General features: G+C 52.7%; 5 protein-coding genes across 5 annotated transcripts; 3 read left to right on the top strand and 2 right to left on the bottom strand.

The window, feature by feature from the left end:
- Positions 1–597: 597 nt before the first annotated feature.
- On the bottom strand, positions 598–1,233 carry J4E78_006269 (uncharacterized protein; the record flags this gene model as incomplete). Its single annotated transcript, XM_049366882.1, has 2 exons — positions 598–922; positions 1,079–1,233. 2 exons carry the CDS (start codon positions 1,231–1,233, stop codon positions 598–600), a joined length of 480 nt encoding a protein of 159 aa, XP_049221588.1.
- A 292-nt stretch (positions 1,234–1,525) lies between these two features.
- J4E78_006268 (uncharacterized protein) lies at positions 1,526–1,969 on the top strand (the record flags this gene model as incomplete). The annotated part of the gene is given in 3 exon segments (XM_049366881.1): positions 1,526–1,608; positions 1,625–1,824; positions 1,878–1,969. The coding sequence occupies 3 exon segments, from the start codon at positions 1,526–1,528 to the stop codon at positions 1,967–1,969; spliced, it is 375 nt and encodes a 124-aa protein (XP_049221587.1).
- A 323-nt stretch (positions 1,970–2,292) lies between these two features.
- On the top strand, positions 2,293–2,709 carry J4E78_006267 (uncharacterized protein; the record flags this gene model as incomplete). Its single annotated transcript, XM_049366880.1, has 2 exons — positions 2,293–2,373; positions 2,434–2,709. The coding sequence occupies 2 exons, from the start codon at positions 2,293–2,295 to the stop codon at positions 2,707–2,709; spliced, it is 357 nt and encodes a 118-aa protein (XP_049221586.1).
- Positions 2,710–3,091: 382 nt separating this feature from the next.
- J4E78_006266 (uncharacterized protein) lies at positions 3,092–3,841 on the top strand (the record flags this gene model as incomplete). Its single annotated transcript, XM_049366879.1, has 1 exon — positions 3,092–3,841. The coding sequence occupies one exon, from the start codon at positions 3,092–3,094 to the stop codon at positions 3,839–3,841; it is 750 nt and encodes a 249-aa protein (XP_049221585.1).
- A 2,047-nt stretch (positions 3,842–5,888) lies between these two features.
- Positions 5,889–6,962, bottom strand: J4E78_006265 (uncharacterized protein; the record flags this gene model as incomplete). Its single annotated transcript, XM_049366878.1, has 1 exon — positions 5,889–6,962. One exon carries the CDS (start codon positions 6,960–6,962, stop codon positions 5,889–5,891), a length of 1,074 nt encoding a protein of 357 aa, XP_049221584.1.
- Positions 6,963–14,317: the final 7,355 nt, after the last annotated feature.

The following is a 14,317-nucleotide window of genomic DNA, read 5'->3' as shown; positions in this document are numbered from 1 at the left end:
AACAGTCCGGTGTCGATGGCAGCAATGAGGATGGGGAGGTTACGCGTTGCGGGGAGGAGAAATCTCTCCGCGATCTCATGCGGGAATTTTCTTGCTACACGTTCATGCGTAATCTGGGTGCTGGGCTGAAGAACAAGGTGCGCAAGTGGAGGAGATGAGACAGGATGCAACAACAGCTCTAGGCTGGACATGTGCGTTTGCGCGCTGGTGTCATTCGGTCTGTCGGAAACACTGTACTTCAACAACGCGTTATAAACTACTGATCTCGACTCTGAGAAAGAGCATGCTCCTGACCCGACATGTCTATCGCTCAGTGGAGAGTCATGGTTAGCATGCAAGACAGACTGTAGAGCTATAAAAAAATCTGAACACGCGAAAATTTCGAGTGCTGAAGGATTCTGATCGTTCTTTATTTGCTACTTAAAGCAAAGGAATCATTGTCATAATAACACGCTGGTGCATATGCTCCAACATGATTCCGTAGTAGATATACACCCAGCTCGTTCAATCCTCCCATCTGCCCGCACCCAACGCCTAGCTTTCCAGCCGGGGAATCCACTTTCCAACCTCTCAACCCTATCTTCACCCAGTCGTAATTTACTTCAGAGCCTTCTCAGCCTTCTTCTCCGCCTTCTCAGCAGTGTGCTTAACATCCAGCATCTCGCCCTTGGCCTGGCCCTCGGTGTTCTCCAGACTCTTGTTGTACATGTAAATGCGACCGACCTGTGTGGCACCGACGCAGAAGACGAGGAAGTTGACACCAGCCAGCGCGACGTTCTTGGGGCGGATGACGAAGCACCAGCGCGTCCAGATGGCGCCTGTGCACATGAGGGCGAAGTTCTGGGTGAAGGAGAGGGATTCGGCGGGGCGGGAGAAGTCGGAGGCGCCGGCGAGGACCATGCCCCATTTCATTACTGGGGCCCTGTTGGGGTGTTAGCACTTGTGCGATGGCTTGGGTGGGGTGTGGTGGGTTTTGGAGGTGGGTGTTTGCTGCTGCGGATGCGGATGCGCTTCGGAGAGTGCGGGGAGCTGGCAGCGCATTGCGGGTAAAGATGGAGGTGGTTTCGAGGTAGCATACCAGAAGTGGACTGTCTTGGGACCGATGGGGCTGTTCCAGAACTTCTGGAAGCCGGCGGGCTCAGCGCCCGCTGTGGAAGCATGGCGGCGGGCATTTGCGCGTTGGAAGAAGGGTCGGAAGGAGCTGAAGATGCGGGAGCCGGGGCGGAACGACATGATGGCGAGCTGTGTCCTGGACTCTCGAGGTCGGCGATTCGAGTGGGAGCAGGAATTGGGGCGTCGAGAGCGAGGTCGAGGCCTTGGCGAGTGTCGTGTGCGAGAGCCGTCGCGATGTCGGGCTCAAGCACGAGATGATAAATCCGGGACTATCGATGGGGGTGCTCCGACTGCTTTAGGCCCGAAGCGGTAAGGCGTGCGTCTGGCAGCTTGACGAACATTGAATGTCGCTGCCGGCCCAGTGACGACAGACACCGATTGATACCCCCGCACACCAGTACCGGTCCCTACCATGGCGTCAAAAGCATTCGCAAACGGCCTCAAGGAGCTGAGGTTCCTGTTCTGCCAGACCAGCGAGCACAGCGCCGCGACAAGGTATGCGACAACCGAGTGAAGGAGCGCAACCCAACGCGCACGCCATTGCACAAGAGCAGGATAGACAGGACAGGCAGGATAGAGCGAACCGCGCTGACCGACTGGACAGGAACTTCCTCATGCGAAGCTACCCCGCCATGAAGAAGGCCAACCCATCCATCCCCATTATGATCCGCGAAGCCAGCAACACCCAGCCCACCGTATATGCGCGATTCGGTGCGTCACACCCGAGAACGACATACGAGAGCACTGCTAATAATCTGGGATAGACTTCGGAAAGGAGCGGAAGCTGTCACTGAAGGGCCTGGACGACAAGGCCATTGAACAACAAGTCACGGAGCTGGTACAGAAGGGCGCATGAATACATACTGGGAGGAAGGACGAGTGAAGAAGACAAGAGTCGTAGGTGAAGACGAATAGGCATACGAATAGCTCAAGAGAGCACAGCATAATAGCTCTGTATAGCCCGAATTGACCGTCTTCGAGAGTCCATTTCTCTTTCACCTCGACTTCTAATTCCTCATTCACCCTCACCATCCCATCTTTTGCGTAGCATATAAACTGTCCAACCGCCTCCCATCTTTCTATTTCCTCAGCCGCCAGAACCTCTTTTGCAGAATACATCCTCTTCACACCTCACAAACATTCTGCAAAACATCACCGAGACTACTACATACACTAACGATGTCTCACCAGACCAACCTCCCAGGTCACCACGACGCCGACATCGCCGCCGCCGAGGTGGATATCCTCGTCGTGAGCGACGTGAGTACCTCCCGGCCCCTCTATCGTTTTCAGATCAGCACTGACAAAACACTTGTATAGCACCCCGCCCTCGCAACCGGCCGCGCGGCCGAAGAACTCAAGCGCATCGAAGCGCAGTATCGGCACGTTGTCGAGCTGCTGGTTCAAGAAAAGTCGGCTGCGGCCGCCCGGATCGAAGATCTGGAAACCACCAACGCCGCCCTGCTGAAAATCCTCGGCAAGAAAATGGCGAATGAGGTGAACGGCATCTTTGTGCAGACGCACATTGTGCCTGCCAAGAGGGTCGTGCTTCGGCCTGGAGAGGAACTCTGGTCTGGCATCTTCAAAGATGTTTGAAGATGGGTTGGGTGGTTTGGTACTATTCTGATGCCCCGTCTTGTTTCCTCTTCCCCCTCCGAGTTTTTGTTTTTTGTGTTTTTTTGTAGATAGATATTGACCTTCTGGCATCAAATTCCATCGCGTGGTGTGCCGCATATCATGTCTACTTGGTGTGTGTACAGTGGTGTCTTCGTGGTTTTGTGATTTTGACATTGTGAATGCAATATGTTCTACGTGCTTGTATATAAAACTACATCTCAAAGTACCGCATACATATCCCAGAGTAGCAGCAACAGGCTCAATCCCAGAGCCATTGTAGTCCTCCCAGTACCACTTGTTCGGCGTCTTGAACTGCAGAAATCCCTCGACGCACATCACGCCCACCTAAAAACCTAGTATCATGTCCGCCCCAATGGCATGTAAGCCCCAACAAGCCGGCTTCTTCAGCCGGTTCCGTTGCAACGACTCCGTCATGGGCTCACCCACAGGCTCTGCTACACCTTCCCTGGCACCCTCTCTCGCATCCTTGAGTCAAGACAACGACAACCTGGCTGCGATCAACACTCGCCTACAAAACCGCAACCAAGAGTTGATGCAGCAGTCTGAACTCAACCAACTGCTTTTCCAGCAAACCTCTGAAGAGCTCACAGCGAAGGAGAGCGAGCTTGTGGAGCTGAAAGAGAGGTTTCGCTCTAATGCTGAAGCTACGAATGAGACTATCCAGGCTCTTGGACTGCAGCTCCAGACTCTGACCGAGCAACTGGCAGAATCACAGGACAAAGATTGTAATCGTGAAGCCCAGCTAGTCGAGCAATCAGACGGAGCACAAGACACCGCTACCGATCGTCATGCTCAACTAGCTGATTCCGAAGAGCAGCAACACCAGCTCTCCCTAGAAGCCGCCAATGTACAGTCCCCGACCCAAGAAGACGTCGACGACTTGATCTGGGCCAAGCTTCAGGACAAGAATAAGACCATTGACTTCCTGCGTTGTCGGCAGGCCAAGTCTGATAAGCGCATCCAGAAGCTGCAGGAGCGTCTGGAGGTTGAGCAGAGTGTGGGGAGGGACTGGGTTGAGACTATCATGATGGTTAATATGAAGGTTAGGGCGAGGGCGAAGGCGGATGATGGCGCTGATGTTGGGGTGTAGATGTAGGTGATACGGCTTAATGGTATGGTGTGGTGATTGGCATATAGTAGTCGGGCTAGGCGATATTTACATAATGCACTGTACATTTCTCGCAGTGTTTCAGATCTATTCTTCGTCCATATCTTCGCCTGCGAGTTCTTCGTTATTCGTGCTCTTCTCTCTACCTCCCCTCAACGCTAGCAGCCTCCATCAAAGCCCCGCTTGTCCATGCTGCAATGCCCGTAGCACACTTCACAGTAACACCCTCGACGTCAGTCCGCTGCGCCTCCTGTTCACTTCCCAACAAGATGAATCCGACGTGTCACGTAAGGCGAAAGACGCCACCAATGTATCGCGTAGTCACATGATCCGTCATGTACTGCTGTTGGGTCAATCCTTGTTCCGTGCTGGACGCCACCAATAATGCTCCTCAGGCACATCACATAAAAACGCCTGTGTCGCTGTTGAGTCGCTCGAAAACTACGATAGCGTGGTCGACTAGGTTGATGCCTGTTGGTGTTGGTGTTTCGTGGCACACGTAGTGGGCTGTCAGGCGCCTGTCTTTGTTGTGTCATCGCCCGCCTTTGGTCTCCGAGACTCCGAAACAGAATGTACCTGCATATATGGCTAATGCCAAGATGTATGTTGCCGCCGTCTTTGTGCTCATTCGGCTCTTTTGCCGAGTAGGTGCGCAGATGATCTGCATGCTGCAGGGTATTCCGAACGAAGTAAGAATTGACGACGGGTACTGTATCCATAGAAGATTAGTTGCCCCGTTTGCCTTATTTGAATGGTATCAATAACCTGGTCATGATGCGTGTGCCTTAGGTGGCAGTGTAACTGGATCGGTTGAGCTGGCTTGCTTGGTTGGGGTGCTAAGACCCTTGTTTGATGTGGGATTGTTTTGTGGCGAGACACAATCGGAGGCCACTGATCTGTGTGTTCAGGGAAAGTGTCTCGAATTGCGATAGCGTCATGCGGTATCTTCAGTCCGCTCTTCCGTCATACCTACTGTCTGGCGCTTGGTCGTCGCGGCAGTCAAGCGAGAATACCGAAAGCATCCAACGTTACATCGGCCGAGCTGTACCTTGTTTGCGCAACGACCCAATACTCGACCCTGGCGGCGCATGCCTGGTCAGCATGATCACGGGATCATGGTAGCTCTGTTGCTCATGTAGACGCCCGCTGAGCATCGGACGGCTGCAGCTTACTAGCTTCCTTGGGTGGAGGACTGACATGGATGACGACGACTTGGAATGCAAGCCACAGACGGGACCTTGCGGTAGGATGTGATAAGTCGCATAATCGACGTACTGAACCAACTCTAGTTGCATTAGATGTGTCTGCAAATTCTATCATCGGTCTTCCAAGCATGGATCATGCGTTCTGTAGCACCTCTGCGCTGTAAGGCGGTTGGCTGCTCTGACAGCAGGCACTACAGTCTGTGGCTGCTATCTGACAGCCCGTGTATTCATGACTATAGTACTGTAGCCTATAACGACGTGCCTTAATTTCGAAAAGTTTATCAACATGCAAGCCACCTCGAGGGGAATACGTAGTGTATGTCGTGCGCGCACGTTGATACTGGCCGCCCGGGTGACGCATGTGCGATGGTTTGAGCGCACAAGACCGGTGAACTCGATTGGGCCGTTTTGAAACGAAGTACAGTCGTTGATATCTGAGAGTTGGTGGACTGACTTCTTATCGCCAAAAGGACGGCTCAGTGTGATGCGAATGAAGGTCCAATGGAGTAAGGCCGATATGTATTACGGCAATAAGCTGGAAGCATTGAGTGTCTTAATGCCGTGCTGGAGCGTCAGATATGAGTCCTCCGAGTGGGCTTTTTGGTCCGAGATTGAATGCCGCTTGAGCCTGATTCTGGACATTGTTGAGCGATATGGCTAGTTTCGCACCTTGTACCTCGCAACGCCAACTCCAAAAACAGGCATTACGAAGCAAACCCAACCTTGAAATGCGAACATCAAGTTTCCGAAGAGAGAACAACATATGTAAGATCTGTTGGAATGGCTGGTAAATTCAGAAACATTATTGGAGGCCTGGTTGTGGTTCAACCGAGGAGGACCTCCCATTCCCATTCTTTCATAACACTCAACCAATGCAAGCGGCTTTTGACTGTTACTCCCGAATCCCGGGGGTCTGTGGTACCAGACGGTATCGGCATCCCGTACGGTATTTCTCGTGAACCGAAGTCGCGATCGACTTCGTAATCATCAGGATAGGCGTCGTTCTCGCAAATAATGGATGCGTCTGATGAGAAGCTGTCGCTGCGCAAGTGCTCCATATTCATGGTTGTACGCTCAAGCGCATGATTGTCGCGTCTGTTCCAGACTTCTTTCGTGACCTCCAAACATCGCTCTATGATCCCCAATTTCATTCTGGTAGACATCAGAGACCAGCGATCTCTGACCCATTCCCGATCCTCCGGCTTAGTCATCTCACAGCCAGCGGCCATCAGAGGATAGATATGCACGATGATCGAACGTGAGCGCGGATGAACGGTGGCCAAGGCGCACAGTACTTTGTTTGCGAGCACGCTGGGTGGCTGGGACGGAACCTCGGGTACAGCTTGGTGAAGATAGAGCAGTGTTGCGTATTGATAAGCGATCGCAGTCTTAATAGCATCTTGCGGGCTTGTTGTCTCATCTTCTGGCTCTTCAATGTGAGAAGGCGGGGTCCATTCCTCGAGTTGAGATTTCAATTGTACTGCTTGCGATATGATGGTGGGTCCGTTGCTATCGGATCTCCGCACTTTCCTCACCAGATTGGCGACCCGGCCAATGATAGGGAAGAGCGTGTGCGCGCAGCCCATCAACGGGTCAAGAGTAGAGTCGGTGTCTCCAGCAGCATATATGCTTTCTCTCACATTGTCGACATCGTATGCGTCGTCTTCGTCAGCAGAAGTAAGGCGAGCAAGAACGTCCATATAAATCCAAGTGTTGCAAAGAAACTTCAGTCGAGCCCATTCTTCGCCTTGCTTTGGCATGAGACGATGGTTCATAAGGGCTTGATTGATCAGGATCTTAGCTCCTTTGATGTGGTTGATACCGGTACTGATATGCTGATCCCAAGACTCGGCGAAGGCCAGAACAAGTGTAGTTGATATAGCTGCGTCGACACGCATGTTTTGGAGTCCAGCAGCCAATGCATGTACGGCGCTCCGCATATGATCTATACCCTGGATGCGCAAAGTAGGCATATCTCTTGCTTGATGGAAGGAGGTCATCGATGCGATGGCATGATAGAGTGCGGGACAATCCCTCGTTAGAGGCCAGATGAGAGTCCGCCATGGGTTCTCAGTAGGCCCGTCCTTTAGTGACAGTACGCCGCACGTGTCCCTATGATAACGCCGTGTGAGTGACTCCGCCGATGCCATAGATAAATGCAACTGGGCCGGAATCTTGAAGTCGGGAGAATTCGAGGAAGAGCCTGATGAGCTTGGTGTCGTGGGCGATGGTAGCCACATCACGCAAGCTGCAGACTCGTCGATCTTATCGCGTACAACTTCTTCATCGACATCGTCATCCAATGGCGCTGGAGGCGTCATACCAGAGGGCTGATAGAAAGCCTCATGCTGAGACACAAAGGAAGAGTACTCCTCCGGTGGCACATTTAGATCTGTTCCTGGGAGTAGGAGGTCTACTATTCGGGGAGATTGGCCTGACGAAAGGCTTGAGTCAGTATTCGTATTGACCCGTGCAGTAGTCGTACTTTCGGCTCCAATAATGCCAAACGGCTCGAAAGAACCTGGCGCATATGACTCCACTGGTGATATTGACTGAGAGATGATGAATGGCGATGTCGTCGGGACAGTGAACAAGTTTCCCATAGGTGCCAAGGGAGGATGTGAAAAGACTGCTTGTATGGGCGGACCATGTGTGAAAGGGTATGAGTGTTGGTGCGGCGAATAGTATACCCCAGGGTGGTGCGGGTTCCCGAAGGTGCATTGGTACTCCTGGAGACCGTACTGTCCCTGGAATTGCGAAGACACAGCTGTTGGCGTTTGGAGGGTCGGGCCTAAGCCTGTCAGATGCGTATCAGTATGGCTGTGTCAAGACTAACCTTGACGTGGATTGATGGGCGCTTTGCTCGTAGTGTTCAACTCATCGTAGTGCTTCCATTTGTAATCTTTGGCGTAACCGCCGCATGTTATTGCACGTCTCTCGCATTGCTTGCATGAAGGATGTCTTTCGTCACATTTCAAGCGCTTTGCCTTGCAGGAAACGCATCCTATACAGAAATCAGTGCAGTCCCAGGTGGAAACAAGTCGAGTTACGCTTATCATGTGAGCGATAAGAGTTGACGCAGGGGAAGCATACCATTACGGCTCTTGGACTGCTTCCTCTTGGTGACGCCAGAGGTATCGGAAGCTTTGGTTGCCTTCTTCTTCGCGGAAGATGATGCAGATGACACCTGCTTAGCGGGCTTGACGTCGATCGAAGCAGTCTCGGATGATCTCAGCACGGATGAGGATGACGAAACAGTGATAGCCTCAGCCATCTGCCGCGGAAGGTGCGAGCGTTCGGTCGCTGGGCGAACTTGTCGGCGGCCCGAGATATCATATGCAAAACAACAATTGACTAGCTACGCAGAAGCGAGGAGAATCACCGGAGGTTTGGTAGATAAGCAGGAAGGCAGCGGTATCTAAAGTGGAGAAGAAGCTGGGGAGATGCACGGCTAGTCATTAGCGCCTTACCTATCGGGTTCGCGAATCACGCGTGGGGTCCGGTTCCAGCATCTTTCTTCACTCTGCGCAATCGCGAGTTTTCTTCTTCAGGGTCTTGTGCTCAGTGATATGCGGCGGTAGCTACTCGAGTCCAGTATATTGTGCGACGGCTGACAGTTGGTATTAGCCGTTGGCTGGGATCGTGGTGCAGGCCCCCTCATCGACGCTATCCACATTCGGAACCCTTGCAGCCGGCCGTGAACCGCTCCACGAAGCGCTCAGCCTTGTTTCGGGAGCGACGCAAAGCCGTGGGAGATCCCGTGGAGCACGCAGTAGGAACGTACTCGCTTTGGGAACTCTACGTCAGGGAGTCTAGACCAGACCTACTTGGAGCCGGCCTCTTTTGGTTGCACTGCGCACAGAAGACACAAGACAGTAAGAGGCTAAGCTTTTTCGTATCTCTACGTCGTCTTTCACAAGAAGGAAACATGCGGTGTGAGTCTCAAGCGACATGTAGTGCCCAAGCATCTTCACACTCTTCAATCACCGTCTGAGCCCACAGCCACTCTACTGATCTGCTGGCGAGGAATCTACCTCTCCTTTGTCCTCGATCTCGTACGTGATACCATCGACAGTGACTTCCTCCTTGCCTTCCTGCATAGCTTTGATGAGGCCAGGAGCCGCAGCAGCGATAGCAATCGCGGTGGCTGTGCCCGCAGCGACGCCGTTGACAAGTGTAGCACCACTACCGCCTGCTGCTGCGCTTTGGAGAACCGCAAAAGCGCTTCCAGCTGCAACGTTTCCGATACTAGATTGAACTGCAGCAGCGGCAGATCCTATAATTCTGTCAGTCGAGTGCGTAAAATAGAAGACAAGGTGATCATGGCATACCAGCAGCAACTCTCTTAGCCGTGAAACCCACCATACGTAGGACGCCGTGCGTAGCCCCGATACCGAGAGGAGCGGCAACGACACAGGCGATCATGCCAGCGGTCTCTCCGGGGTGCTCTTTGATCCATTGCTTCGTGTGTTGTGCCGCGAAACCAGCGTATTTTCCAGCCTCTTGACCAAAAGCATCCGCCTGTTTCCAGGCTTCCTCGAGAGCAGGTCCGATCTTTGGTCCCACATCTTGTCCGAACGCATGAATCTGTATGAAGGTCCCATGCGCGGCGCCGCCGACGTGCTTTCCAGCTTCTTGACCGAAGGCGTCCATGTGCTTCCAGGCATCTCCGAGAGCAGAACCAACCTTGGGTCCTACGTCTTGTCCGAAAGCGTCTAGATGTTTCCAGGTCTCATGCGCGACGCCGCCCACGTGCTTTCCAGTGTCCTGTCCCCAGCTGTCCAAAGTCTTCCAAGTGTTGTTGAAGAAACCCATGAGAAGCTTGAGGATGTTTATGTTGTGGTAAGTGATCAAAAAGATATCTAAGTAGTATCCTTCAAAGAAGAAAGTTTGAGCTTGTGGTGTCCCGGAGGAGAACCGAAGTTGTAAGCGGGGGAGAAGTGAAGGTGAAGGGCGGTAGAGGGGCGCGGGGTAGAGTACAGTCGCACAAGGCCAGTTGAGCAAAATGCAGCTAAAATTACATTCTCAGATTGTACATGGGCCGTCAATGGACAGCCGCGCAATACACAAACGCCAGAATAGCCACGATGCCTAGAATGCCGGATACCAACGGAAAAGAAAAGAAAAGGGTATCTCCTCTCGTAGTCCTACAGTCAATAGTAGCTCAACCCCGAAGCCCTCACCTTCTTCTTCCCCTTCTTCTTCTTAGCCGGCGTAGGACTAACCACATTACTGCGCCCACCCAACCTCTCCTTCCTCTTCTCCTCGCCACCATTCATACCCGCCATCTTACTCACACCGCCCGTCATGAAGTCACCATAGGCGCTCTCTGCATATAGCGCAGGCGTCGTAGTGCCGCTGGGTAACCACTCGCTGCCTTCTTCCCATGCGATACCTGCAGCGTTCGCCGCGCGTACTCCTTCAATGTAGGCTTCCATCCTGCTGCGCTCATCGTCGTTTTCGAGACCACAGCCGCATCCACAGCCGACAACGCATTCGCCGTCGTCCATACCGATCTCGTCGTCCATGCACTCCATGTGTGCGACGTGTCCGCATGAAGGGCAGAGGTGGAATAGTCCTGAGACGCGGATCCAGCAGATACTGCAACTGTAGACGGGATCTGTTTTGGTGGGCTTGGAGGATGTAGTAGTGATATTGGTGCGGGAGCGTCCGTCACGCCATGATGAACCGGCTGAGACGGTTGATGTGCCTCGTGAGAGGCTGGGTCGGCTCGCTCTGCTGGGTGGGGGTTGCAGTCGATTCTGCCCAGGCGACGTGTCTAGGCCGGCAACACTCTCGTCTAGCTCCTTCGTTGGGGTTGGGACGGGTATTGAAAGTTGGAGATACTGCTCTGTTGGAATGAGTGTGCTGAAAGACGGTAGACCCTCTTCTGATATGCCGCCAGATATCGTTCCAGGTTGAAACTCCATTGCTTCGGGGTTGAAGGAGAAGTGGTGAGGTGATGCGCCCGGCGTGCGCTTCATCTGCGATGTGGTGGGTGTTGGCGGAACCAGTGTTGATGAAGCTCGAGATAGATGTCTTGATGTCTTTTCATCGCCGCTTTCGTCGGCGGATGTCTTTAGTGCGAGCGATACTGAGCCATGTTTGAGGCCGGTACGAGGAGCTTCAGCTGGGAAGTATGACACAAGGCCGTTGAACTTTAGTACTTCGGCCCGTATGCTGATCAAACCCCAGCGGCTCAGCATCTCAGCATACTGCTCGCGCCAAGCCCGATGTAACCAGTCTTTACTTGTGTCTAGTAGTGGCCTACTGAAACATGCCTCATCATCGAACTGATCTTGATTCTTGAGCGTGACCTTGATGCCTCCTCTGTTACTGACACCATCTTTAGGTTTGTCAGACGGGCCACTTTCTTTTGAGTTCGCTAGTCTGTCGCCACCGTCATCCTCGACTCTCTCGTAGTCAGAATCTGAATCCTCTATGTAGTTGACATTGACTTGCTCTGACTGTCCGAAGCTTGCTCGCTTGCCGTGCTTTGAGCGTGAGGTTGAGAGATTGTTTTGATCATGGGAGTCGCTTCCATAGAATGTGGTTGTGCCCCAAGTAACACCACTGGTGGGTGCTGAAGTTGAGAGATCGTCCATGCGTGACCTCACTGGAGGTGAAGAGGACATTGCGTTTGCAAAAGGACGCGACAATGCGGCAACAGCACTTGCGAAATTTGCAGCGGAGCTTTTTTTATGCGCCGTGTGACTTTGCTCTGGCGATGTTCCGTATGGTGTGTGATTAGCCGTCTGCGCACTCCTCATTGTAGACGCCCTGGACAAGGCGGGAGGCGTGTTACCAGTAGAGTATGGCGTAACAGATTCGGAGCTGACATGGTCGCTACCCCACGGGCCATTTGAGCTTCCATGACTGCCGTACGTATCGAAATTCTTGGCCAGTCTTTGCCAAGCAAACTCGTTGGCCGGCGTTGCAAAACGCGATTGCGATGGCGTAGATGGAACAGAAATTGTGGGCTGGAACAAACTCCACGCAGCATCCACTGAAGGGAAGTAGTCCAATGAAAACGCTGGTGCTTCCATGGACATAGGCAGCTGGGATTGTCGCATCTTGGCCATGGCTGAAGTGACACCTTCGCGAGCAGCAGGTTCTGCGAAGATACACGACAGCATAGCAAGCATCTGGGTATCTGCTAGGCGTTCGAAGTGGTCGAACAGTGATGGTATCAACCACGTGACGACAATGTGATGTCCCCATTTCACGCGAGCTTTGAGCTTAGGATTGGCCACGGTATCTGCCTCGTCGAATTGTAGATCCAGCCCACTATCCTTGCGTTTGATTCTCCTAAGAGCTCTTCGGGCGAGTACAAGAACTTGGTCCCTCCGGTACTTTTGAGGTAGTATCTCCAAAGGCACCTCATTACTCAATATCAGTTTGCAGAGGATCCAGATATCCGCGAGATCATCAAAGCCGTACTTCCGAGCTACTTCAGAGTTGTGCTCGCAAATCACTGGTCCAGGTCCAAAGATCCTGTATTCCTCTGCGAGTTCACGTTTACTGGGTACCAGGTCTTCTGTGGCAGAAAATAGTATTGACACTGTCGACTTAGGTTTAGTCGTCTGTTTTCCTCCGCCAGTCGAAGAGGGTATAGAGTTTCGGGATTGGAAGCGGGATGCCGATTTTTGCCAAGCAAGCGGTGGCTGGAAGTTGCCTATATGCGAATTTCCTGCATGGTGGGAGTCGGACGATGAAGATAGGGTGGAGGATGTTTCCCATGATCCAACGGAGGAGGATGGCGACGACGCGTCATCGGAGGCCCCCGGATGACGATTTGTGAAGCGGCCGAACGAGTCGAAGATGTCATTCTTCGAAACACCCTGTCTGAGATTCCTGGTAATCTGGAATCTGAAGGTATCTGCGCCAGGCATAGATTTTGCTACGGGTATCCTTGCGACTACAAGGGATCCATCTACCGAGAACCGTGCAGTACACTGAACCGGCAGCGGTACGTTGGCATTAGTATGGGATGACTGCATGACGTCATCAGTGAACTCGCCCTCCTGGTCTTCATCCTCACTAGAGCTCTCGCCAGGCAGTGGTCCAAGGTCTGCGAGCGGGTCGTTATCTTCGGCTAGATCTAGACTGTCGTCCAAAGCTCGTTCACCCAACGCATATGATAGGACTGCTTCCAGGCCCTCTCGCTGTTGGTCTGCGCAGGTTTCCGCAATGCGGTGCATGTTGTTCGTTAATTCATCTTGGGTTTCTTTGCTAATCGCCGCTGTCGTTCTCTCAAACTCAATGTGCAAAGGAGTCGATATCCTGCTAAGAACGGAGCCCGATTCTTCCCTTTTGATTGCCCTCGGGTAGGAAACTGGGAAGTTGATTGTGAAGCGAAGAAACACTAATCTGGGTTCGTTTGTGACTGCATCCCAATCACCCCATGGACCGCTGAAGGAGACCTTGATGCGTCGTCGGGGAATATCGATTTCTTCAAAAGCAAGCTTCTTGTACTTTTGGCCTACCAAAGCAATCTCTGCACCAAGGTCGTTCTGCTCCTGAAATGGCTGCTTCTTATTACGGTCGTGATGGTTGGTGGGACCATGGTGGTCATTGATATCGTTGTGGCGGTCACTCCCGAATTTGATGCCATTAATCCACTTCATGTGATTGACTACACGTGGATCATGTCGCCGAATCGGGCGAGCCGTCATGGTTTCTCGTGGAATTGTCTCATGTTGAATCCGAGGATGTGTTCGGTCATGGTGGCGCGGAGCGTAAGCGTCTTCTTTCAGTGAGTAGTTCTGGAGGAGAGTGGAAAGGTTGCCTTTGCGTTGTCGGCGAGGTGGGCCGAACTCGTCCTGAGTGGTTGTGCTTGTGGTAGTAGGAATAGGCCCATCGCGATATGAAACATACGTTGCACCTTTTCGCGTCCTGCTGGGCTGTTCGACAAGTGGTTCGCCTTTACGGTGGCCGACCCACGCTTCCAAATCTTCCGAAGAAAGACGGTGAAGTATGAGTTGCCTGTCAGTGCCATAAGAAACCAACTGAAAGTCCCGGTTGTCGAACCCGTCCTCGGTAGAGCCACGCGTGCGCCAGAGGAACTCGCGAACTTGGGAATCAGGGGCGTGCTTGGGAAAGTTTGTAGCAGATGCATTGGTGAAGGTTGAAGGATCGCTGCCATCAACGTGTTTGTACAGCCAAAGAGAGGAGTTGCCACGTTGCGGCATGGCGAGGATACCGTGTGGAAAGGGCGTGTGTCGCGCTCGCCACACAGGATAATCAGTGCGAA

Source organism: Alternaria triticimaculans (assembly GCF_023758025.1).
Source record: "Alternaria triticimaculans strain BMP 0046 chromosome Unknown scaffold_8, whole genome shotgun sequence".
Taxonomy (NCBI): domain Eukaryota; kingdom Fungi; phylum Ascomycota; class Dothideomycetes; order Pleosporales; family Pleosporaceae; genus Alternaria; species Alternaria triticimaculans.
The sequence above is the reverse complement of the archived record's forward strand: the minus strand, read 5'-3'. Positions and strand labels throughout refer to the sequence as shown.